General features: G+C 56.4%; 1 protein-coding gene across 1 annotated transcript; it reads right to left on the reverse strand.

The window, feature by feature from the left end:
* Positions 1 to 374: 374 nt before the first annotated feature.
* On the reverse strand, positions 375 to 12256 carry LOC140000462 (scavenger receptor cysteine-rich type 1 protein M130-like). The gene is made up of 15 exons (XM_072030348.1): positions 11863 to 12256; positions 10306 to 10614; positions 7572 to 7895; positions 6010 to 6318; positions 5466 to 5780; positions 5031 to 5357; positions 4636 to 4950; positions 4196 to 4510; positions 3656 to 3700; positions 3260 to 3568; positions 2861 to 2896; positions 2451 to 2591; positions 1706 to 1801; positions 851 to 1003; positions 375 to 631 (listed from the first exon to the last, which is right to left on the reverse strand). The coding sequence occupies exons 1-15, from the start codon at positions 12254 to 12256 to the stop codon at positions 375 to 377; spliced, it is 3645 nt and encodes a 1214-aa protein (XP_071886449.1).
* Positions 12257 to 24000: the final 11744 nt, after the last annotated feature.

Raw genomic sequence — 24000 nt, forward strand, 5'->3', positions numbered from 1 at the left:
TCATGAGGCATCACACAGAGCCACTTTTGCTGGAAACTGCCTGTGGCTGGCAGGACGGAAATGCCTCTGTCAGTAGGAATAGTGTCTAGGGACTGGGGGTTCTGGCAGCCCTACAGCCTGATCCCAACCCTGTTGGTCCCAAGAAATGACCATTCCTCACTATTGCATCTTTGAGCTCTACTCCAATTGGTTAGCCTCAGAGAGACACCCTGACACCTGGGCAGGAAAGCAATGGATCTGGGACAAAGCCCCCCCCCGGAGGGTTTTAATATAAACATTTGTCAACACAAAGCACAAAAACAGGGGAATACCAAGACAGGAAATACCCGTGCGTGTCTGCTGACTGCTGGAAAAGGGAGACCGTTCCCTGGCACTCACGGCTCTCCCAGTGACACTGAGCTCTCCTCCCTCCCGGCTGCACCCGGCTGCTCAGCAGGGATGGGCTCTGCTGGCATGGGGCTCTGGGACCCTTGTGCACTGGGCTTCGGTGTCACATCCTGGGTGTCCTCATGGGGACATGCCAGAGACATCTCTTCAGCATCATCATAGCCCATGTGTACCAGAAAAGGGGACAAGATGTCTCCATCAGCTCCAGGGTCCTCAGCACGTCTCCGGGAGCGCAGGCTTCCCTCTGTAAGCATCAAGACAGGCTGTTGTGGTTGATCCTATGGGGTTCTTCTCAGGGCTGTACAACACCTTCCCCCTCCTCACAAGCCTGAGACATTTGGCACATCCACCAGCCTCCTGGAAATATCTCAGGCCAGGTTCCCCATGTCAGGATATCAGGCTCTAAATACTTCATGGATTCTCCTGGCACCTAGGAAGTGGCAGTGCTGCATTGCCCTCTCACCTGTGGCTGTAGCCATGGGCCCAGCTCCTTCCTCTGGTGTCCTGGGCACTTCCCAGTCCCCCTGTCCAGGGACAGGATCCTCCCCAGGGTCAGAAACCTCTCCAGCATCGTCGTAGTCATCCGCTGGGTCACCTCCAGGCAGGACAGGGACATCTGAAAGGAGAGGGAAGGTGGTGGCAGTGAGAAGAGATGTCCTGCAGAGCAGAGGATGGGAGGGTGTGTGGGGACACAGGGCTGACATGCTGCTAGTGTCAGGGCCAAAGCAGAGCCCTCGTCCCTCCAGCTCTGAAAGTGGCACTCAGAGGCACTGCTGTCTGTCTGTCTGCAGGGAGGAGAGATGAAGCCCTTCCTCTCCCTCCCCTTCTATCCCTGCAGCTGGCCCCAGACCATCCTCCTCCTCATGTGTCTGGGGTAGGGCTGCAGCTGGGTCAGGGACCCCTCTGAAAAGGAGCCTGCAGAGAGCTGCAGTGGGTGCTATGGGATGATCCCTGCTGCCCTGATTGGTGGTCAGCACTGCTGGGGATGGGCACCCACAGAGCTGGGATAGAGTGGGAAGGAGACCACCCCTGCTACCCTAGGATGAGCCCATCTCATAGGGGCTCCCAGAGTTGCCCTGGAACAGCCACTTAACTCAGCCCTTGGATGTCCCCAGGGTGCAGGGCCCAGCAGAGAGGGGCTGTCCCCTCTGGGATGGGCAGAGCTGGTGCGGAGGAAGCTCCTTTGTGGGGGCCAATACCTGGATGCTCTCCCACAGATGCCATGGCCCAACCATTTCAGGGACCATGGGCAGGAGCTGCAGGACACAGCCCTGGTCTGAGGCAGAGAGAAAGTGCCCCTTCAGGAGCATACACCCACCTGAGAGACTGAACCTCGGCCGCTTCTCCCATGCCAGGCTGTAAGCGATCTCCTCATACACGGCCTCAGGGAAGGGCTCCCCAGCTCTCCCAGAGCCTGAGGACAGAGGCAGGGCTGGTCTGGGAATGGGCAGAGAGGGACAGGAACCCACTGGGCTCCCTCAGCAAAATTCCCTAGGCCAGCACAGGGCTGTCCCCACAGCACAGCCCCACTGTGTTGTGTTGGCACTGCAACCACATCCCCAGGGAGGGCAGCATCCCCATGGAGATGGTCTGAGGCACAGTCAGTCTCGCATTTGGAGACAGCCTTTATGCCCCTTTGGTCCCCGGCTCAAGTCCCAGTGCAGACCCTGAACCAATTGCCACATTTCTCCTCCCCATGGAGCTGCTCCATCTCTGCCCCACACATCAATAACACAGCCCGTGCCCTGTTGGGGGGTGGCTGACACAACGGTGATAGACCCTGCTGCCCCATGCTCCTCCTGCCAGTGCTGCCCAGAGCACTGCCAGCAGTGCATCCTCCCTGTCTCACCCAGCCCAGCTCTCACATTTCTCTTCTCACCCCAGAACTGATGCCTCAGGCTCTGGGCTCTCTCCACCCCTTGATGTTGGTGCCCCATGGTCTGTCAGTCAGTGGGGCAGCACATGGGGCAGCACACGGCTCTCTTTCTGTGCTCCAGGACACCAACACCCCCAGCCCTGCCAGGAGGCATCTCCCACCCCAGGACCACTGGGGAAGGACCCACCTCTGCGCTGAGCCCTGGCGCTTCGCACCTGCCCAGCCAGGAGGGCCAGGAGCAGGCAGAGGAGGGCCCCCAGGATGATGCAGATGACAACAGGCACTGAGAATCTCTCGCTCCTGGTGGTCGGATGGCCCCGTGGGGGATCTGCAAGGGCAGGAACATGGCAGGGGCAGCATCAGACAAGGGAGAGGTTGGGGGTGGGACAAGTCACTGCTGACCACACAGGGCAGAAGGGGCTGGGGGGAACAGGGCTGGGTGATGGGGCAGGTCCCACCCTGCTGGGTACATCACAGACTTCCCCCAGCTCCCACATATTCCTGGGAGTCTCACAGCAAAGCAAAGAGCCCCTTCCCCTGGCTGTGGGTCACAGTGTGAATATGGACAGACCCAGCCCCAGGGGAAGGACAGCTTACCTGCTTGTGGGGGGGATGTTGCTGTCCTGGGTGCAGCTGCAGGGGAGCAGAAGGAGAGCTGGGCTGAGAGGCTGGGGCTGTGGCACCAGGCAGCCTCCCTGGCAAATGGCGCCAACATGTGCCACCTGAATTGTCCCTCCTGCGGGGCTGGGCAGGGTGACAAGGACAGGGCCCAGCACCACTGCTCTGTGCTGCTCATAGGACAGTGCAGGCAGCCCAGGGGATGTGCTGGCACATCCAGCCCCACAGAGGCTGCTCCCCACCCACCACCATCCCCCCACTCTGCAGGGACACCCTTGCTCAGGCCAGCACTGCGGCCATGCCAGGATCCAGCAGGGCAGATGCCCAAGCCAGCTCCTTGCCAAGCCCCCAGCCATGTCTCCCAGCCCCACTGCTCACCTGAGCAATGCACAGCCGCATCTGCCTTATGCTGGCAGGCAGCGCTGTCCCCTGGCTGGGCCCAGCAGTCCTGCAGAGACAGCTCCATCCCCCTGCACTCCATCAGCCACATGGGGCCCGTCCCCTCTCCAGCAGCAGCCTGGCCCAGGGCATAGAGCGCGGGGCCACAGCCCAGCTGCCTGCACGCCACCTCGGCATCCCGCAAGTCCCAGGCATTGTCACACAGCGTCCCCCAGGTGCCGCGGTGCCAGATCTCCACTCTGCCCGAGCAGCCGTCCTTGCCTCCCACGGCACGGATCTTCTCCCTGTCTGGGGAGGCAGCGATGTCCCATGGCACCAGGAGAGCTGGGACAGCCCTGCCAGGTGAGGGGGGCACGTGCAGGGGCAGCTCCCTACCTGTGCAGCTGGTGGAGTTGGGGCATGCAGCCACCTGCGACCGTTCTGTCCATGTCCCAAAGGAAAGAGAAGTTGGGCTGAAAAGGGTTGCTCTAGGGGTCGTGCAAAAGAGAGCAGGGCTGACCTCTGCTCACACTTGCTCCTGCTGCCTGGATCAGGGCAGCAGAAGCACCCTGTTTGTTTGTTTGTTCAGGGGACACACACATCACTGTGGGCAGGAACTGAGTAGGCATCCCCACAGGGTCCCTGATTCACAGAGCAGCAGGAGGCTGTTCATAGAGTGCAAACTGCTGCCCATGCCCACATGGTCTCCTATGAGACCTCTCCTGGAGATGTCTCTGCCTCTCACAGGGGCAAAGGGCAGCCCTGCTGTTGACTGCTACTGGTGAACATGGGTGGCTCCGAGAGCTGAAGTCACCTTTGTACCACCAACAGCAACAGGGTCTAATGCAGGAAGTCAAAGCCCCTCTGGGTTCCTTCTCTGCATTTCACCATACCCAGTGGGGAACAGGACCTGGTGCCTTGAGAAACTAGATTTACCATTGCAGGTGATATGGGTTTCTTCACGACGGTCATCACACGACTGTGGATGCCAGGGAGCAGAGGGACACTGCCAGAAGGAGCTGTTGCTCTTCCCACACTCCACGTAATCCAGCCACGCGATGCCAGACAGCTTGGCATAGTTAGAATCTGTTTCCTGTTCCCCCTCATTCCCGCAACCAAGCTCCTTGCACACCAGTGACACCGTCTCGGTGGTCATGGAGTTGGAGCAAACGCTGCCCCACGTCCCGTTGTAGAAAACCTGCAAGCGCCCGGAGCAGCCGTCGCTGTTCTCCAGCCTCAGGGCCATGAACTCTGGAAGGAAGAAAGGCCCCAGGGACATCCTTGGATGTCAGCCACTGAGGGCCTTGGCCCTACCTCGCTCTAAACTCACCCCAGATTCCAACGCCCCAGCTGCCAGCCACACTCCAGGCACAGACCTGAACAGACGACTCCCGCATCCTCCTTGTGCCTGCAGTCGTGCTGCCCCCAGGCCTTGGCAGGGCAGTCCCAGAGAGCAGCTTCGGCCCCAGAGCAGTTGACGCCATCCAGCCAGATCTGCCCGGAGCCCTCCCCAAACCGAGCAGAGCCGGCTGCCTCCAGGGCCCCTCCGCAGCCCAGCTGGTGGCAAACGACGGCGGCGTCAGCCAGGTCCCAGGCGTCGTCGCAGATGGTGCCCCAGTGCCCCTGGTAGTAGATCTCCACTCTCCCGGCACAGCGCCCGGCCCCGTCCACCAGCCGCACCCGCCGGCTCCCTGCAGCGGGGAGAACCCCGGCTGTCAGGGGCTGGCTGCACTCCCAGACCCACACTTGGGGGACGTGCAGCACCACTCACCCCGGCACACGACCCCCACGTCCTCCATGATCTCTGCTGCTGACATGCTCTGAGGCAGGGAGGTGTTGCAGAGGCTCAGGTCAGCCTCGTGCCCTGCACACCGCACCCCACGCAGCCCCACAGGTCCTCGTCCTCGCTCGGCCCTCACGGGGGTGTAGGCTGTCTCTGCCTCTCCGCACTGCAGCTGCTGGCACACCACACTGGCCTCCTGCATGTCCCACTGCTCATCCAGGACTCTGCCCCACGTCCCGTGCTGGAAGACCTCCACGAGCCCGTCGCACCGGCTCTCTCCACCCACCAACCGTACAGACATGTGGTGAGCTGGGCCTAGTGAGAGCAGAAATTCAGCCAGGTGCTGCTATGAGCTCCCCAAATTTGTGTGGCCATGTCACACACCAGTAGCAAGTGGACTTTGCAGCAATGCCCAGCACTCACCTGAGCAAATGACAGCAGCAGCGTTCTCCTGGGAGCACGGCGAGGCCCCCAGGGCAGTCACCGGGCACTGCCCCAGATGGGCTTCAGTCCCGTCACAGTGGAACGAGTCTCTCCAGACGGGGCCGGTTCCTCTCCCAAAATGCCCTCCTCCAGGAATGGACTCAGCAAAGCCACAGCCGAGGTGCCGACAGAGAACGTGGGCGTCCGAGAGGTCCCAGCGGGAGGCACAGAGGGTCCCCCACGTCCCCAGCACTTCCACCTCCACCCTGCCCTCACACGCTGTGCTGCCATTCACCAGCCTGAACCCTGTGTACTCTGGGGACAAAGGAGGGTGAGAGAGGCCACATTTGTGCTCTTGCTCCCACAGGATCTGCAGGAGAGGCCAAAGGGACAGCGTGCCATTCTCCTCCTGCAGCACTCTCATTTTAGGACCGCAGACCACCACCTCACCCCACCTGTCCCCCACCCAGCACAGCCCAGTGCCACCCTGCTCTCCTGCCCCCACCACAACCCCATTGTCCATCATCCCACTGCGAGTCCTTACGTGTGCAGGTGACATGAGTGCCATTGCTGTGGGTGCAGGCCTTGTCCTTGGAGGTCCCCCAGGGGCAGAAGAGGACGGTGGATTCATTCCCCACACACTGCAGCTCTCTGTCCCAGAAAGGACCGGCCCCTTCTCCCAGCTGAGCTGCCCCATGGACAGACAGGGCTGTGCCACACTGCAGCTCCCTGCACACCACCTCGGCAGCTTTGTCATCAAAGTGAGAGTGACAGACAGCTTTCCACTGGTCCCTGTCGTAGACCTCCACACTTGCTGAGCAAGGGCTTTCCCTTCCGACCAGCTGCACAAATCCTGGAGCAACCAAGGAGACCTGTGAGTTCCCAGAGCCCTCTGGCACTTCCGTGCCCACCTCCCACCTCATCCGTAAAGTGGCAAGATTCAGAGCTCCACGGTCAGCCCAGAAGTTCTCAGTGGGTGCTGATCGCACAAAGACGTATGGGCCCCCCTGCTGCTCCTCAGAATCCAGCCCAGTACCCATGGGCTGCCCTCTCTCCCAGCCCCCGGCTGCAGGCACCGCTCAGACTAATTGCTGCTGGTTGGAGCCCCTGGGCTGCCCAGCACCGGCCCCAGCACTGCTGCACCTGCAGCATGTGGGCCCAAGGAAATGGGCCCAGGCACTGGGGGCTGCTGCAGTTGTCTCTGCCCTGCCGGGCTCAGGCCAGGCTGAGGAACCCCTTGGAGCTTCCAGAAAAGTCCCCTGTTCCCAGGGGTACTGGAGCTCTTGGGGAGCTGCTGTTAGATGGGGCACATCTGGGGAGCAGGTAAAGGGGGGGTCCTCAGACAGGGACAAAGTGTGGTGCTGGGCATGGATGACCCCAGACATCAGCCACACATGGAGCAAGAGAGCAGGCAGAGAGCAGCCCTGGGATGACACGAGCTCCTGGTGTGAGGGCAGGCACCGAGGAGAGCCAAGAGGTGCTGGCACAGCCCCCTCTGGGGCACAGGGCAGGCAGAAGAGGATGGGCAGTGGGTCAGCACGGCCTGGAGGGGCCGTGTTCATGGGGGCTGGCACTCATGGGGTGACCCCAGGACATGAACAGGGTGCTCCTTGCCACCATGTTCCTCTGCACAACCTCAGTGCTCCTGCCCTCTGAGCAGCCCCTCTGCTTTGGCCGAGGTTCTCTTGGCTGCTGGGGGTACAACCCAAAAGTCCTGGGCCATTGCACGCCCTTCCCTGAGGCTGCTGGTGGCTGGGGGAGCTGCTCTAGATTCCCCTGGCATAGGGACCAGCCTGCCAGACAGGGCCTGGGTGAATGGGATGACAAAGATGGGAACCAGGCAACACAATGGGGAAAGGTGGGGGCTTTCTTCTCCCAGAACCAGGCACCTCCCCAGTTGGCTGCTCCAGCTTCAGGGCCAGGCTGGGTGTGCTCCCACTGGGCTTTCTCCAGGGACAAGGGACACCAGCAGTGACAGACCCAGCTCAGAGTGCAACTTGACACACAGAGCCATGTTCTGGTGTTCACTCGTTGCTTCCTGAGATCAGAGCCAGGTCCCTTAGAAGTGTCCTCATCCCAGAGGTAGGGAACAAGTTCAGTCCTTACCTGAGCATGTCACTCCAGCTTCCCAGATGTGAGGGCAGTCTGTTTGACCCCAGCCATTGTGTGTGCAGTCAGACAGGGCAGACTCATTGCCATTACACTGAACATCATCCATCCAAATGGAACCAGATCCTGGTCCAAAGTGTGCCTTCTGAGGAGCTTCGAGAGCAACCCCACAGCCCAGCTGCCTACAAACCACTGCAGCATCGGTCATGTCCCAGCGGTCACTGCACACGGTCCCCCACTGACCCTGGTGTTTCACCTCCACTCTTCCAGCACAGCGCCTGCCGCCATCCGCCAGCCTCACCTCTGCAGTCCCTTCAAACACCAGCACAGGAAGGGTCAGGAGAGCTTTGAGCCCCACAAGGTGGGTCTGTGAGTGCTCCTTCTGCTGCCCAGGCAGACTCACAGGCCCAAGGGTGGGAGCCCTGTCCCCACAGATTGTCACTGGAGTGTTGGGGGGATCCTTCCTCTGTCCATGGGCTGCACTGCTCTGGGGGTGCCCAACTCCAGCCCTTCTGGGCCATTTACTGCCCACAGCCCTCATAACCACCTCTTCCCACCCCAGTGGCCCCCTGACCCTACGCATGCCCACCCACACACCACCCCCAGTCGTGCACAGGTTTCCCACTCCTCCCCTGACCAGATCCCTCTCCAAAGCACCGTGACTCTAACCCCATATTCTTCCTGTCCATCACCTGCACCAGGCACCTCTCAAATGCACCAAATTCCCAGGAGCTGATTGCAGCCTGGACATTGACTGCTGCTGGTGAACACGCGTTGCTCTGTGAGCTGAAGTCACCTTTGTGCCACCAGCAGCAACAGGGTCTAATGCAGGAAGTCAAAGCCCCTCTGGGTTCCTTCTCTGCATTTCACCATACCCAGTGGGGAACAGGACCTGGTGCCTTGATGGCTCAGATTTACCATTGCAGGTGATGTGCGTCTCTTCTCGGCGGTCAGTACACGACTGCGGATCCCTGGAAGCAGAGGGACACTGCCAGAAGGAGCTGTTGCTCTTCCCACACTTCACGTGATCCAGCCACGCGATGCCAGACAGCTTGGCAGAGTTCAAGATTATTTCCCAGTCCCCTTCATTCCCGCAGCCCAGCTCCTTGCACACCAGTGACACTGTCTCGGTGGTCATGGAGTTGGAGCAAACGCTGCCCCACGTCCCGTTGTAGAAAACCTGCAGGCGCCCGGAGCAGCCGTCGCTGTTCTCCAGCCTCAGGGCCATGAACTCTGGAAGGAGGAAAGGCCCCAGGGATGTCCTTGGATGTCAGCCACTTATGGCTTTGGCCCTACCTGGCTCTAAACTCACCCCAGCATCACCAGCTCCCAGCTCCCAGCCCCGCTCCCAGCAAAGACCTGAGGAGACGACTCCCGCGTCCTCCTTGTGCCCACAGTCGTGCTGCCGCCAGGCCTCAGCAGGGCAGTCCCAGAGAGCAGCTTCGGCCCCGGAGCAGTTGACGCCATCCAGCCAGATCTGCCCGGAGCCCTCCCCAAACCGAGCAGAGCCGGCTGCCTCCAGGGCCCCTCCGCAGCCCAGCTGGCGGCAAACGACGGCGGCATCGGCCAGGTCCCAGGCGTCGTCGCAGACGGTGCCCCAGCGCCCCTGGTAGTAGATCTCCACTCTCCCAGCACAGCGCCCGGCCCCGTCCACCAGCCGCACCCGCCGGCTCCCTGCAGTGGGGAGAACCCCGGCTGTCAGGGGCGGGCTGCCCTCCCAGCCCCACACCTGGGGGACGTGCAGCAGCACTCACCACGGCACACGACCCCCACGTCCTCCATGATTCCTGTTGCAGGGTGGCTCTCAGGCAGGGAGGTGTTGCAGAGGCTCAGGTCAGCCTCGTGCCCTGCACACCACACCCCACGCAGCCCCACAGGTCCTCGTCCTCGCTCGGCCCTCACGGGGGTGTAGGCTGCCTCTGCCTCTCCGCACTGCAGCTGCCGGCACACCACGCTGGCCTCCTGCATGTCCCACTGCTCATCCAGGACTCTGCCCCACGTCCCGTGCTGGAAGACCTCCACGCGCCCGTCGCACCGGCTCCCTCCACCCACCAGCCGCAGTGGCATGTGGTGAGCCGGGCCTGGTGAGAGCAGAAATTCAGCCAGGTGCTGCCGTGGGGTCCCCAGCTGTGGGTGGCCGTGTCACACACCAGGGGCAAATGGACTTTGCAGCACTGCCCAGCACTCACCTGAGCAAATGACAGCAGCAGCGTTCTCCTGGGAGCACGGCGAGGCCCCCAGGGCAGTCACTGGGCACTGCCCCAGGTGGGCTTCAGTCCCGTCACAGTGGAACGAGTCTCTCCAGACGGGGCCCGTTCCTCTCCCAAAATGCCCTCCTCCAGGAATGGACTCAGCAAAGCCACAGCCGAGGTGCCGACACAGAACGTGGGCATCTGAGAGGTCCCAGCGGGAGGCACAGAGGGTCCCCCACGTCCCCAGCACCTCCACTTCCACCCTGCCCTCACACGCTGTGCTGCCGTTCACCAGCCTGAACCCTGTGTACTCTGGGGACAAAGGAGGGTGAGAGAGGCCACATTTGTGCTCTTGCTCCCTCAGGATCTTCAGGAGAGGCCAAAGGGACAGCGTGCCTTTCTCCTGCAGCACTTTAATTTTAGGGCTGCAGACCACCACCTCACCCCACCTGTCCCCCACACAGCACAGCCTAGTGCCCACCCTGCTCTCCTTCCCCCACCACAACCCCAGTGTCCATCATCCCACTGCGAGTCCTTACGTGTGCAAGTGACATGAGTGCCATTGCTGTGGGTGCAGGCCTTGTCCTTGGAGGCCCCCCAGGGGCAGAAGAGGATGGTGGATTCATTCCCCACACACTGCAGCTCTCTGTCCCAGAAAGGACCGGCCCCTTCTCCCAGCTGAGCTGCCCCATGGACAGACAGGGCTGTGCCACACTGCAGCTCCCTGCACAGCACCTCGGCAGCTTTGGCACCAAAGTGGGAGTGACAGACAGCTTTCCACTGGTCCCTGTCGTAGACCTCCACACTTCCTGAGCAGGGGCTGTCCCCTCCGACCAGCCGGACAAATCCTGGAGCAACCAAGGAGACCTGTGAGTTCTCAGAGCCCTCTGGCACTTCCATGCCCACCTTCCACTTCATCCCTAAGTTGGTCACATGCAGAGACCCATGGCCAGCCCAGCAGCTATCCATGGGTACTGATGGCACAAAGAGGTCAGCCCCCCCCCCTCCCCGCTGATCCTCTGAATCCTGCGCAGCACCCATGGGCTGCCCTCTCTCCCAGCCCCCAGCCGCAGGCACCGCTCATACAAACTGCTGCTGCCCGGAGCCCCTGGTCTGCCCAGCCCCACACTCAGTACTGCAACACCCACAGCACGTGGGCCCAGGGAACTGAGCCCAGGCACCAGGGGCCTCTGGAGCCTGCTCTGCCCCACCGGGCTCAGGCCAGGCTGAGGAGCCCCTTGGAGCTGCCATAAAAGTCCCCTGGGGTTGCTGGGGCTCCCGGGGAGCTGCTGTTAGATGGGGCACATCTGGGGAACAGGAAAGGGGGGTCCTCAGGCAGGGACAGTGTGGTGCCAGGCATGCTTGTCCCCATCCACCAACCACACATGGAGCAAAAGAGTAGGCAGAGAGCAGCCCTGGGCAGACATGAGCTCTCGGTATGAGGGCAGGCACCGAGGAGAGCCAGGACGTGCTGGCACAGCCCCTGGGGCACAGGGCAGGCAGGAGAGGCTGGGCAGTGGGTCAGCAAGGCCTGGAGGGGCCTTGTCCCTACGGGCAGGCTCTCATGGGGTGACCCCAGGACAGGAACAAGGTGCTGCCTGCCACCTTGTTCCTCTGCTCAAGCCCAGTGCTCCTGCCCTCTGAGCAGCCCCTCTGCTTTGGCTGAGGTTCTCTTGTCTGCTGGGGGTACAACCCAAAAGTCCTGGGCCATTGCACGCCCTTCCCTGAGGCTGCTGGTGGCTGGGGGAGCTGCTCTAGAATTCCCCCGGCATAGGGACCAGCCTGCCAGACAGGGCCTGGGTGAATGGAAGAGAAAGATGGGAACCAGGCAGCACAATGGGGAAGGGTCATGGGTTTCCCCTCTCAGCCCCTGGCACCTCCCCAGGGTTGGCTATTGCAGTTTCAAGGCCAGGCTGGGTGTGCTCTCACTGGGCTTTCACCAGGAATAAGGGACACCAGCAGCGACAGAACCAGCTCAGAGTGCAACTTGACACACAGAGCCATGTTCTGGTGTCCACTTGTTGCTTCCTGAGGTCACAGCCAGGTCCCTTAGAAGTGTCCTCATCCCAGAGGTAGGGAACAAGTTCAGTCCTTACCTGAGCATGTCACTCCAGCGTCCTCAGTGTGATCGCAGTCTGTTTGACCCCAGCCATTGTGTGTGCAGTCAGACAGGGCAGACTCATTGCCATTACAGTGAACATCATCCATCCAAATGGAACCAGATCCTGGCCCAAAGTGTGCTTTCTGAAGAGCTTCAAGAGCAACCCCACAGCCCAGCTGCCTACAAACCACTGCAGCATCGAAGATGTCCCAGCGGTCATCACACACGGTCCCCCACTGGCCCTGGTATTTCACCTCCATTCTCCCAGCACAGCGCCTGTCAGCATCCGCCAGCCTCACCTCTGCAGTCCCTTCAAACACCAACACAGGAAGGGTCAGGAGAGCTTTGAGCCCCACAAGGTGGGTCTGCGAGTGCTCCCTCTGCTGCATCAAGCAGAGTCACAGGCCCCTGGGTGGGAGCCCTGTCCCTGCAGGCTATCCCATATGGTGGTGGGTGTCCCTCTTCTCCGTAGTGGCAGAGCTGGGCTGACAGTGCACAGCTCTATCCCTCGTGGGACATTCACTGCCCCACTGCCCTCAGCACCTCCTCCCATCCCAGTGGCTCCCTGCCCCTGCCCATACCCACCCACACACCACCCCCGGTCCTACACAGGGCTCCCACTCTTCCCCAGCCCAGCACCCTCTGAAAAGCTACATGGCCCTAGACCCATACTTCTGTCTGTCCATCAGCTGCCCCAGGAACTTCCAAAACACACCAAAACCTCTGGGGCTTCCTCTCTGTCCAGGGGGCACCGAGTCAAACACAAGGTTCCTCCCCAGCCTGCATTCCTCCTCATCCCTGCTTTCAGCCCAGCTTCTGCACTTGGCCAGGGCACCAGGAAGGACACCTCTCTGTCACCTCTGGATGCACACGCCCCAGTCCACTTCTCTGTATGAGGTCCTCAGATCCCAGGGGCAGGGAGTGGCACACAACCCCGCTGGGGCACCCCAGACAATAGATGTGCCCTGAAGAACACTAAGGGCCACTGCCACCACCTGGGCCCCCTCCAGCTCCAGAGGTAAAGTTCTGGGGAACAAGGGGTCTCAAAAGGGTACCTTAAGGACAAGGAATCTGGCAATGCAGACAGGCATGGGCTGCCATAATCATGGGAGCTGTGCAAATGGTTTACCCTCTCCCACCCAGAGAGGCATAGATTAAAGCACAGGGCTGAGAGACAGAGAACCTTCTGCCTCTCATTTCAGTGGTGCCTGAAAACAACCCCACTCCCAGAGGCATCCCAATGATCCCACTGCTGCCTGCTGACCACAAGCTGTTGAACAAAGCAGCTGGCACTTACCTCTGCAAGGCTGCACCCAGAGGAACAGCCACAGCACCCAAGGGGACAGGAGTCCCTCTGTCCCCATCCTCAGGCTCCTGCCCTGACAGCACGGCCCTCCTGCTGGAGTTTCTGGGGACCCACAGGGCAATGGCGATGATGGGAGGGCAATATATCTGTGCAGATGCAGTCCCAGCTGCAGGAGGAGCCAATCGAAGCAGCAGGCACCTTTTTAGACGTTATCGGCACTTATCTCCCCTCCGACGCAGCCCAGCTCTCCAATGAACTTCTCCAGCACTCTTCATGACCATATATGAGGGACGGCTCCGCTGCGGGTCTCACGTCACTGCGGTGGGACATCATCGTGGGGTAGGGCTGTGTGTGGGGGCAGATGGCTCTGACACACCTTGCAGCATGCTGTGGGAGCACAGAGCATCTCCTAAGCTTTAGCATCCAAGAGCCCAAGGTGCGATTGTCCGGCTGTCCCTGCACCATGGGATCCAGGGGACTGGTCCTGCAGCAGGGCTGTGTCAGGCTGGGAAGGGACCAGCCCCAGCCCCCTCTGTGCTGGCAGCAGCAGCTGGGAAAGGCCCTTGGGCAGGGCCAGAGCCCCATGATGGGGGTGCTGGCTGTCCCGTCCCTCCCCAGGGAGCCTCCTGTGGGGTCCCGGCAGCAGCCAGAGCTGGTCCATTGCCTGCCCTGGCAGCAGAGCTGCAGCCCAGAGCCTCAGGCGTCTCCCTGGCTCTCAGCGTGTCACCCAGGGGCCGTTATTCCCCGCGGCGGGTCAGGAGCTGGAGCCTGCCTGCCACTGCAGGTGCACAAACCGCAGCCCACGTGACATGGCGCCCGGGCAGGAAGACGGTGGTTTCCTCCTGGCCCCGTGCCCAGGCATGGCCCTGCGGTGCCTCCCAGCCTCCGCACAGCTCCAAGCCTGGCAGGGTTCAGGAAGTGTTTGGATAATGCTCTCAGACATATAGTTTATTATATATACATGTGTATATATATATATATATATATATATATATATATATATATATATACATATATATATATATATATATATATATAAATACAACACATATATATACATTTTATATTTTTAATAGAACACACATATTTATGAATATATACAATATATATATTTTACTTATACATTATTATATTATATTTTTATATATTTTATTAGATTAAATATTATTATTATATATTGAATGTATTATTATAGAGTTCATATTATGTAATATAAAATTACCGATATTATATTATAGATTATATTTTTATTTGATATGTATTTATATTACATAAAGTATTCCAGTATATTATACAGTATTATGTTATGTTATACAGTATAATATATTATATATTTTATTTTATTTTATTTTATTTTATTTTATTTTATTTTATTTTATTTTATTTTACATGTATTATACATATGTAAAAGGTTTGTTTTTCATAAATATATACATTATATATTTTAATATTTTTAATATATATTTAGAGTTTTTATAGTTTTTTAGATACATATATAATTTATTTTATTTTCTGGTGGCTGGACTTTGACTCCCTGATCCTTGATTCTTTCCAACTTGGGCTGTTTCATGATTCTGCTGAACACAGCTCCAGGTGATGCCGTAGCATATTCACCTGCCATGGGCCTTCTCCTGGCCTGCACCTGCTCCTGCCCTGTCAGCTACTCAGCCAAGAGTGGCATCACAAGTACATTCCCCAGGCATGGGCCTCCTTCCTGCCTGTCATCTTCTCAGGCACCAGTGAAGTCACAAGCTCTTACGAGAGCTGTGGGCCTGCTGCTGGACTGTCAGCCTCACAGGCACCACTGACCTGAGCACCACATAGACACCTGTTTGGTTTCTGTTCCCAATGAAGTAGTGTGATGCACCAGTAGACAGGTGCCTGGGGTTTCTGTTGGATTTCAGGAATAATCAAGCATGGGGTGCCATCGCTGACATGACATCATAAGCTCCCAAAGACCCACACAAGCCATATGCTTATTCCTGGCATACTGGCTTCTCGCAGCTCCTAACACAGGCCATGTTTGCCCTCGGCCTGTCAGCTATGCAGGCACCACTGTTATCACAGGAATATTCACCTGCCATGGGCCTGCTCATGGCCTATCAGATCTTCAGCTGACAGTGACCTCATAAGCACAGATGATCTATTGGAAGATGTCAGTGTCCCTGTCCATGATGGGCGGTGGCTGCTCATGTTCAGCTGGCTGTTGACCAACATCCCCAGGTGCTTTTCTGTTGGGCTGCTTTCCAGCCACTCTTCCCCAAGCCTATGCTACTGCATGGGGTTGTTATGATCCAAGTGCAGAAGCATTGTTGAATGTCATGTGATTGGACTCAGTCCACCAATCTAGCCTTTCCACATCCCTCTGCAAAGCTTTCCTACCCTCAAGCAGACCAACTGTCCCACCTAACTTCTTGTCATCTGCAAATTACTGAGGGTGTACCTGATCCTCTCATTTGGGTCGTAGATCTAAATATTAAATAAAACTAGAATCAATCCCAAGCCCTGGGGAATGTCACTGATGACTAAACTGGACATCTGGACAACTGACATCAACTGGACTGAACTCCCTTCACTCCCTCACTCTTTGAGCATGGCCATTTAGAAAGTTCTTCAACCAGCAAACTGTACACTTGTCCAAGCCATGAGCAGCCAGATGGGTTGTCATTCTGCAGGGCTACTTCTGGTGAGGCTGAGTGCATACTAAGATGTAGCTCCTTCTTTTATGCTTTTTCTAATGCCCTGTTCTCAGTCCTTTCAAATCAACTAAGCATGAATCTGGTGCTTGTGATGAGCTGGTGCTCAGGTCGTGTTCCAGTTACTTGCAATATCATGTATCATTGTCGTTGAGTTTGTACAGCACTGGCATTCTCACACTCCCTTTTATCTCTGTTTGCTTGAGTCTGTGTCGTGGTTCTGCTCGAGTGGGCAGCCGAGCTCCACCACAGCCGCTCTCTCACTCCCCCTCCTCAAAGAGGAATGGGGAGAAAATATGTGAAAAGGGCTCAAGGATTGAGATAAGGACGAGAAAATCACGCAATAATTAGTGTAATGGGCAAACCAGACTCAGCATAAGAAGACAGATAGTAAGATTTATTGCTCATTACTAACAAGCTAAAGAAGTGAGAAACAAAGGAAAGAAACCAAAAGCACCTCCCCCCCCATCCACCCTCTTCCACCTCCTCCCCCCGAGCGGAGCAGGGGAACGGGGGAATGGGGGTTATGGTCAGTCTACAGCGCTTCTTCTCTGCTGCTTCTTCTTGGTCACTCTCATCCCCTGTGCTGTGGGGTCTCACCCATGAGATGCAGGCCTTGGTGAACTGACCTGGCGTGGGCTTCCCACAGGCAGCAGCCCTTCCAGAACTGCTCCAGATATGGGTCCGTACCACAGGGTCCATCCCTCAGGAGCAAACTGCTCCAACCTGGCTCCCCTACGGGCAGCAGCTCCTGCCAGATCACCTGCTCCTGCGTGGTCTCCTCTCCACGGGCTACAGGTCTGGCCCGGAATCTGCTCCGGCAGGGGTCTTCCACAGGCGGCAGCCTCCATCGGTGCAGGGCCACCTGCTCCACCGTGGTCTCCTCCATGGGCTGCAGTGTGGAACCCTGCTCCACCGTGGTACTCCATGGGCTGCAGGGGGACATCCTGCTTCACTGTGGTCCTTACCACAGGCCTCAGGGGACTTCTGCTCCGGCGCCTGGAGCACCTCTCCCCCTCCTTCTACACTGACCTTGGCACCTGCAAGGCTGTTTCTCACTCCCTTGACTCTCCCGGCTGCTGTGTGGCACAGCGTTTTTTCCCTGTCTTAAATATGCTCTCACAGAGGCGCAAAACAACATCGCTTATTGGCTCAGATCTGCAAAACAATGGGGCCCTTCCCAAACATGGGGCGGCTTCTAGATCTTTCTCACAGAAACCACCCCTATGGCCCCCTGCTACCAAAACCTTGCCATGTAAACCCACTACGGTCTGCGGTGTCAATGGTAGTTCAGGAAGACTGGGAGGGGAGTGGCTTCAGGGGAAGCACGAGATTGCTTCTGTCACAGTGGGACTTTGGTCTGCCTGCACAGTTCAGTGGCTCAAGCTGTGACACAGCCAGGAGTTCCACACTTCAAGGGAATCACAAAGGAAGTTCCTTCCTGAAGGGCGATGCCATCCTGAGTCCTGTCCTTGCCTGTGCAACATCTATCAAAGGGTCGATACAAGTTAGTCCTCAGAAGAAAGGCCCCATCACAAGGGGCTGCCTAGAGCTGGGCTCCTCTCCACAGTTCTGACCTGGAGTCTTCTCCTGCAGGGCCTCTCCCTGGACTGCATCCTCCTTCAGGCCACATCCAAATGCTCCCACATGGGGTCTTCCATCAGCTGCCATGTGGAGATCTGCTCCAACATGGTGCACCATGGGCTGCAGGGGAACTTCTGCTCTACCACCTGGAGCACTTCCACACCCTATTTCTTCATTGACCCTGGTGTCTGCAGGGTTGTTTCTCTCAGCTTCATGAGGCCAAACTGCTTCAGTTAAGTGACTAAACCAAAAGAATGCAGGATATGGGGATTAGGTGTTCAGGTTAGGGTTTAGGGATTAGATCTTGCCTTCCAGGGTTAGTGGTTGGGCAGAGTATTAGAGGGAGGCCTGTTTACTTCTTTGGATTCTAGTCTGTGTCTAGTGTAGAGACTATGTTATGTTACGTTGGGATTTTCTTCAGGCCTCTGTTGAGGAATCATGTTAAGGCTGGAATTCAATGCTAGGGATGAAAGGCTGAGGAACAGCATGAGAAATGAGCTAAGAGTGTATGGTAAGGCCTTATGGATTTGGGACTTGGCTAACCCATGCCAGGTGAGGTTTGAGGTTGGGGTAAGAGTAGTGGATTCCTTGCAGAGAGAGGGATAGCATTTAGATGTAGGGTTAAGTAGGGCTTACAGTTACTGCTTCAAAATACTGCCAGGGCTTGACCTGGATGTTTTCCTAGTAAGTCTTGCAGCAGCACAGCCTTGCCTGAACCCCTCTCACCTCTTCCAGATCTTTCCTTTCTGTTAGTCAAGTCCCTCTTCTCTCCCCCAAATCTCCCACCTTTATTCTCTCAGCTTTCCCCTGGCCTCCCCAAAGGAGTCACCCTGTTGGGGGCAGCTTTCTGAAGGCCTTTATGACCTCAGAGGCTCTGCCTCCCTGCTGTTGTCCAGCCAGCTTCTGGGACAGAAGTGACCTCACAGCCAGCATCCACAGGGCTACAAGGAGGTGTTGTGCTCAGCAGGCCTCTTTCCAGCCCATCCAGTAATAGCCGGTGTAGGGGATGCCCTGAACAATCCCTCAGGTACCCTGTGGGCCGAGCAGCTCATGCTTCAGAACACCGGCCACATGTCTGGCCTCACATTTCCCTGGGAGGAAATGACCACCTCAATATGCAAAAAAATTATCAAGTACTGAGTGCACATGTTAGGGAAGCGTTCAAAACTCTCTGTGGTAGGTGAGAAAGTCTTCATGTCTAGATTTGTTTCATTCAAGTGCATTCCCAGGGCACATTGCCATTAAAAGGAAGGTGACCTTGAGTCACTGTCTGTCCCACAGTATATTCCTAGGGAATATCTTAGGGAACTTCTGCTCACAGGTATTCATCTCTCCATTCCCACATCTTGTGCACTCTCATATGGAGAATAAAGACATGGACTCCTGATACATTAATTCGATATCCCTCAGAGGAGGAAATATCAACCACTTGTGTGAGCTGTGGCAAGAGCCCAGTCTGAGAATGGTGGTTGCAAGGAGCTGTTGTACTGGGTCTGGCTGGAATGTTAACTTTCCCGGCAGCAACCCATACAGTGCCATACTCTGTACTTGTAGCTGGAACAGCAGTGTTATCACACCAGTGTTGTGTCTGCTGCTGAGCAGCAGTGGCACAGCATTGGGCCTTTCTCTAACCCTCCTAGGGGATGGGCAAAAAGTGAGGAGAGAAACATCACTAGGGCAGCTGACCTAAACCAATCAAAGGGATATTCCATACCATGTGACGTCACACTCAGCAATAAAAGGTGGAAACGGGAAGAAGAGGGGAGGGGTGGGCTCTCGTTGAGAAGACGTCGGTCCTCCTCTCAACACCGGCTGTGTGCGTTGAGGTTTTGCTTCAAGGATGTGGTCAATCATCGCTCATTTGTGGGAAGTAGAGAGTAATTTCTTTCCTCTGCACTTCCATATAGCTTTCATTTATTTTGTTTGTTTGTTTTCTTCCCTTCTTTTTATTTTCCCTTTTCCCCTCCCTTTTCCCCTTTCCCTTTTTATTTCCCCTTAGTTAAATTGTTTAGTTCATGGTAGTCTTTATTTAATTATTATAATTATTTCCCTTTAATTAAATTATCCTTATCTCAACCCGTGAGTTGTTCTTTGCTTTACTTCTCCCCCTCCTCATCTAAAGGAGGGGGAGTGAGAGAGCGGTTGTGGGGTTTAGCTGCCCAGCACGGTAAAACCACCACAGCTGTTCTGGGACCATTGCCCTGAGGCAGCATTTCCCAGAGTGTCCAGAGAACAGTGGTCCATCCCCTGCTCTGCTGGTCCTCCCTGTCTCACTCAGGAGGCCAGCTCAGCCCAGACCCTCCCAAGCTCTCCACACCTCCATCTCCTATCCCCAACGCAGCCCAGCCCAGAAGAGCAGCCCATGCTGGGCAGACCCCAAAGCATCAAATGGAGAAGTGGAGGGCAGTAGCAGTATCTCTGCTGCTGCCATCTGCAGGAGATTCCCCTCCCACAGGCATCCTGCAGCCCCCCAGGCCAGCCCCAGTCCCCAGCACAGCACAGCACCACACTGCTGGCCCTGGGGCTCCTCAGGCAGCACCACTGCAAACACACAGCACCCTGCTCTTCTCCCAGGACACCCCATGTCCCACACAGCCTTGCCCCAGCCCAGCACGTCTGGGATGGTCTGAGCAGCCATTCCTGCAGCCCCTGCCCATGCTGCCCATAGCCCCCCAGCTGGTGGTGCTGCTCTGTAGAGCAAGGGGGCTGTGGTGCACAGGGCCGTGAGGGCACTCTGCAGGGCTGTGCTGTCCAGGCAGGGAGGCAGAGCCAGCTGGTGGCGGGCACTGGCACTGACTGCCTCCCACACAAGTGGTTCCTTGGCCATGGATAGCCGACACAGATAGCCGGACTTCTTCAGAGTCAGAGACGCATGGAATAGCCCGAGCTGGAAGGGACCCACAAGGATCATCGAGTCCAACTCACTTCCAATGTCAGGATATGTTTTGGGGTGATTCACTGTATTCAGTCTATGAAATTTCACCAGAGGTATAACAATCAATTCAACAGAGAGCTTTCCCTATGCCTGCAGTGTTCCCTGGAGTTGCAGAGCTCTGCTTTTCCCACCCAGATTTAGCACCTCAGGGTGGCTCCACCTGGGACGTGCCCGTGCTCTATGGCCTCCATGTGCTATTGACTCCTGGGCACACACTGTCACTGCCGAGTGCTTGGGCTCTCCTGGCAGTTCCCTCTTTCCTCCTGAAAGAAGCCTGTCTGCCATTATCCCTCTCAACCACTGTGCACAGAGGCAGGAGAATTCACTGTCTCTGTGGGTGCTGTCCAAGAACAGGGAACAATCACAGGTTCAGCCTGGCAATGCTGCTGTGGCAGGACCCTTCTCCCCTCCACCTCTGCACTCTGCCATGTGTCCCTGAAGCTCCACCACAGGTCTACAAGGAAGGGTATCAGGCAAGTAAGTCACTGCATTTTCCTTCCTTTTATTAAAACACACAGAAAGCCTGACCCACAATTTATACGAAGACTTGGAGTCACATGAGACAGGTACATACAGTGTAGGAAGGTATGACCAATGATATTTCTTTGTGGGGAACACTATGAGAAGTAAAGCAAAGTAAAAAAGAAAAAAAAAAAAAAGAAAAAAGATTTCTGGGTCTGTATACAGATAACATTAAGAACACAGGCAGTTTATTCCTTCTGAAAAACCTCCATTCATCACTTTCCACATGGCTTCCTTCAGCTCCTGATTCCTCATGCTGTAGATGAGGGGGTTCACTGCTGGAGGCACCACCGAGTACAGAACTGCCAGCACAAGATTAAGGGAGGAGAAGGACATAGAGGGGGGTTTCAGGTAGGCAAAAAAAGCAGTGCTGATGAACAGGGAGACCACAGCCAGGTGAGGGAGACATGTGGAAAAAGCTTTGTGCCGGCCCTGCTGTGAGGGGATCCTCAGCACGGCCCTGAAGATCTGCATGTAAGAAAGCACAAGGAAAACAAAACACCCAAAGGCTAAACACACACTAGGCACAATAAGCCCAACTTCTCTGAGGTAGGCATCAGAGCAGGAGAGCTTGAGGATCTGGGGAATTTCACAGAAGAACTGGTCCAGGACATTGCCTTGGCAGAGGGGGAGGGAAAAGGTATTGGCAGTGTGCAGCACAGCATAGAGAAAGCCACTGCCCCAGGCAGCTGCTGCCATGTTGACACAAGTTCTGCTGTCCATTATTGTCCCGTAGTGCAGGGGTTTGCAGATGGCAATGTAGCGATCATAGGCCATGATGATGAGAAGAGAAAATTCTGATGAGATGAAAAAGAAAAAGAATAAAACTTGTATAGCACATTCCGAGTAGGAGATGGTCCTGGTGTCCCACAGGGAATTGGCCATGGCTTTGGGAACAGTGGTGGAGATGGAGCCCAGGTCGAGGAGGGTGAGGTTGAGGAGGAAGAAGTACATGGGGGTGTGGAGGTGGTGGTCGCAGGCTATGGCTGTGAGGATGAGGCCGTTGCCCAGGAGGGCAGCCAGGTAGATGCCCAGGAAGAGCCCAAAGTGCAGGAGCTGCAGCTCGCGTGTGTCTGCGAATGTCAGGAGGAGGAACTCTGTGGGGAAGCTGCTGTTGGACATTTGCTGCCTCAGAACATGGTTGGCTGTCCATGGAGGAAAAGACTGTGTCAACTTAGAAAAACTTCTCTGCACAAAACCTCATTTGTGTTTCACAGAAACCCTCTCCACAAGATGTACGGTCTATTCCCTATGAGGTCTGTTTCTTTCTAAGGGTGCCTAAGGGATCAGGTGGATCATCTGTGTGATCAGCATGATTCAGTACTGTGCTACGGTATGTGGTAAAGTGCATTGCACACGGATCTCAGATGCCCACAGTCCAGAGGCATGCTCTTTGAGCTTCTGCCCCTTCTAATAACCTGACAACTCTTATCATCGTTATCATCCCCATGATTCACCCTCATGGCAGGCATGAAAGCAGAGAGTCCAGAGAGTGCCTTCCCTTCAGGTAGCTCCTGCTTTGCACTTCCCTAACAAGAATCTCCCCACAAAATTCCCTGGGGGTGCTGTGGAGCTCTGAAGGAGCCTTCCCCAGGCAAGAGCCTTTGGGCACCAGCAGGACCCTGCCCTACCCTGTCCTGTAAGGGGACTCCTTCCACCTACAGCTTCTCCCCATAACACCCTGGGCATCTCCCCAGGCATGCTGAGTGCTGAGCCTGGCAGGCGGCAGAGGCCCTGCCCCGGCACACAGCCCTTGGGGCATGGCAGAAACCCTGCTCTGTACCACAGCCCTGGACACCCCTGCCTGCACCCTGGCTGCACAGCCTGCAGCTGGCCCTGTGAGAAGGAACCCTCATCTCCTGTCCCTCTGACAGTTTGGGCAGGCAAGCCCTGCTCTAGAGTTTGTCATACTCCTCTGCAGTAGAGAAACTCTGAGAGTGCTCCTGAAAAATTCCATAGGCTGTGGGACTTGCCAGCAAATCTGGAGATGGAATCAGGAACAAGAGCTGCATGGCCCTGTAGCCACACACTTACCCTGTTCAGGGCTGTGAAGATTTCTCCCGCTGTGAGCTCTCAGCATCCCCCCTCCACACTGCCTTTTACATCTCCCTCCCTTCTCTCAGCCAACCTTGTCCCCTGCAGGCAGTGCCCCCAGACCTGATGCTGTGCTGTGCAGAGGAGCTGCTCCTGGGCAGAGCTGTCTCTCTGCAGTGCTGCCCGCTTGCCAGGAGCTCCCCTTGGGCCCATGAGCCCGGCCCAGCTCAGCAGCACAGGGAGCTCTTGCCAAGTCCCTGGGCCTCCAGGGGAATCAACTTTGAAAAACACTAAAGTAATCATTTATGTTCCTTCCCTCCATTGTAGAGGGAGCACTGTCCTTTTTCATTTCAGAATAGGTATGATGTCCAAGGATCACCTTTCCATGTCCTGGTTTTGGGCAGAACACCCACCCAAGGATCTCCCTCCCCCTGCTCAGGGAAGGGTTTCAGCTGAGTCAAACCAGGCATCTCATACTTTGTTTGCAGTTCAGAGGCTAGAAGGGGGCTTATCTTCCTCTCCCATGCCTCACAGATGCTCACAGGAGTTGGGATTCCTCTTGCCTTGGTTCAGGTGGGCACAAACCAGGCAGCATGTAAGCTGCTTGTCTCAGCTCCCAGCACACTGAATGCAGACAGAGGCAGGAGGGAGCTGTTCAGAGGCAGACACCAGGTGATATTGGAGATGGCAGAGTGACATCTGAGTGACATTTGAAGTGCCTAATTCCTCTGGGCCATAAACAGAGATTTTATTATTGCATGTACAATATAATATAACTGTAGCCATTGCTCAATAGCAAAGAAGTAAAAGAAATAAAAGGCATGCTGTGACCTGGTTGCCATCACTGGAACGTGGTGGGACCACTCCCATGACTGGAGTGCTGCAATGACTGGTTATGGGCTCTTCAGAAGAGACAGAACAGAAGGGGTGGTGGTGTGGCTCTCTATATTAGGGAGTGTTTTGATGTTGCAGAACTTCAATCTGGGAATGATATTGTTGAGTCCATATGGGTCAGGGTCAGAGGGAAGGCCAATAAGGCAGGCATCCTGGTGGGGA

The sequence above is a fragment of the Anas platyrhynchos genome, chromosome 32 (genome assembly GCF_047663525.1).
Source record: "Anas platyrhynchos isolate ZD024472 breed Pekin duck chromosome 32, IASCAAS_PekinDuck_T2T, whole genome shotgun sequence".
NCBI classification, from domain to species: Eukaryota; Metazoa; Chordata; class Aves; order Anseriformes; family Anatidae; genus Anas; species Anas platyrhynchos.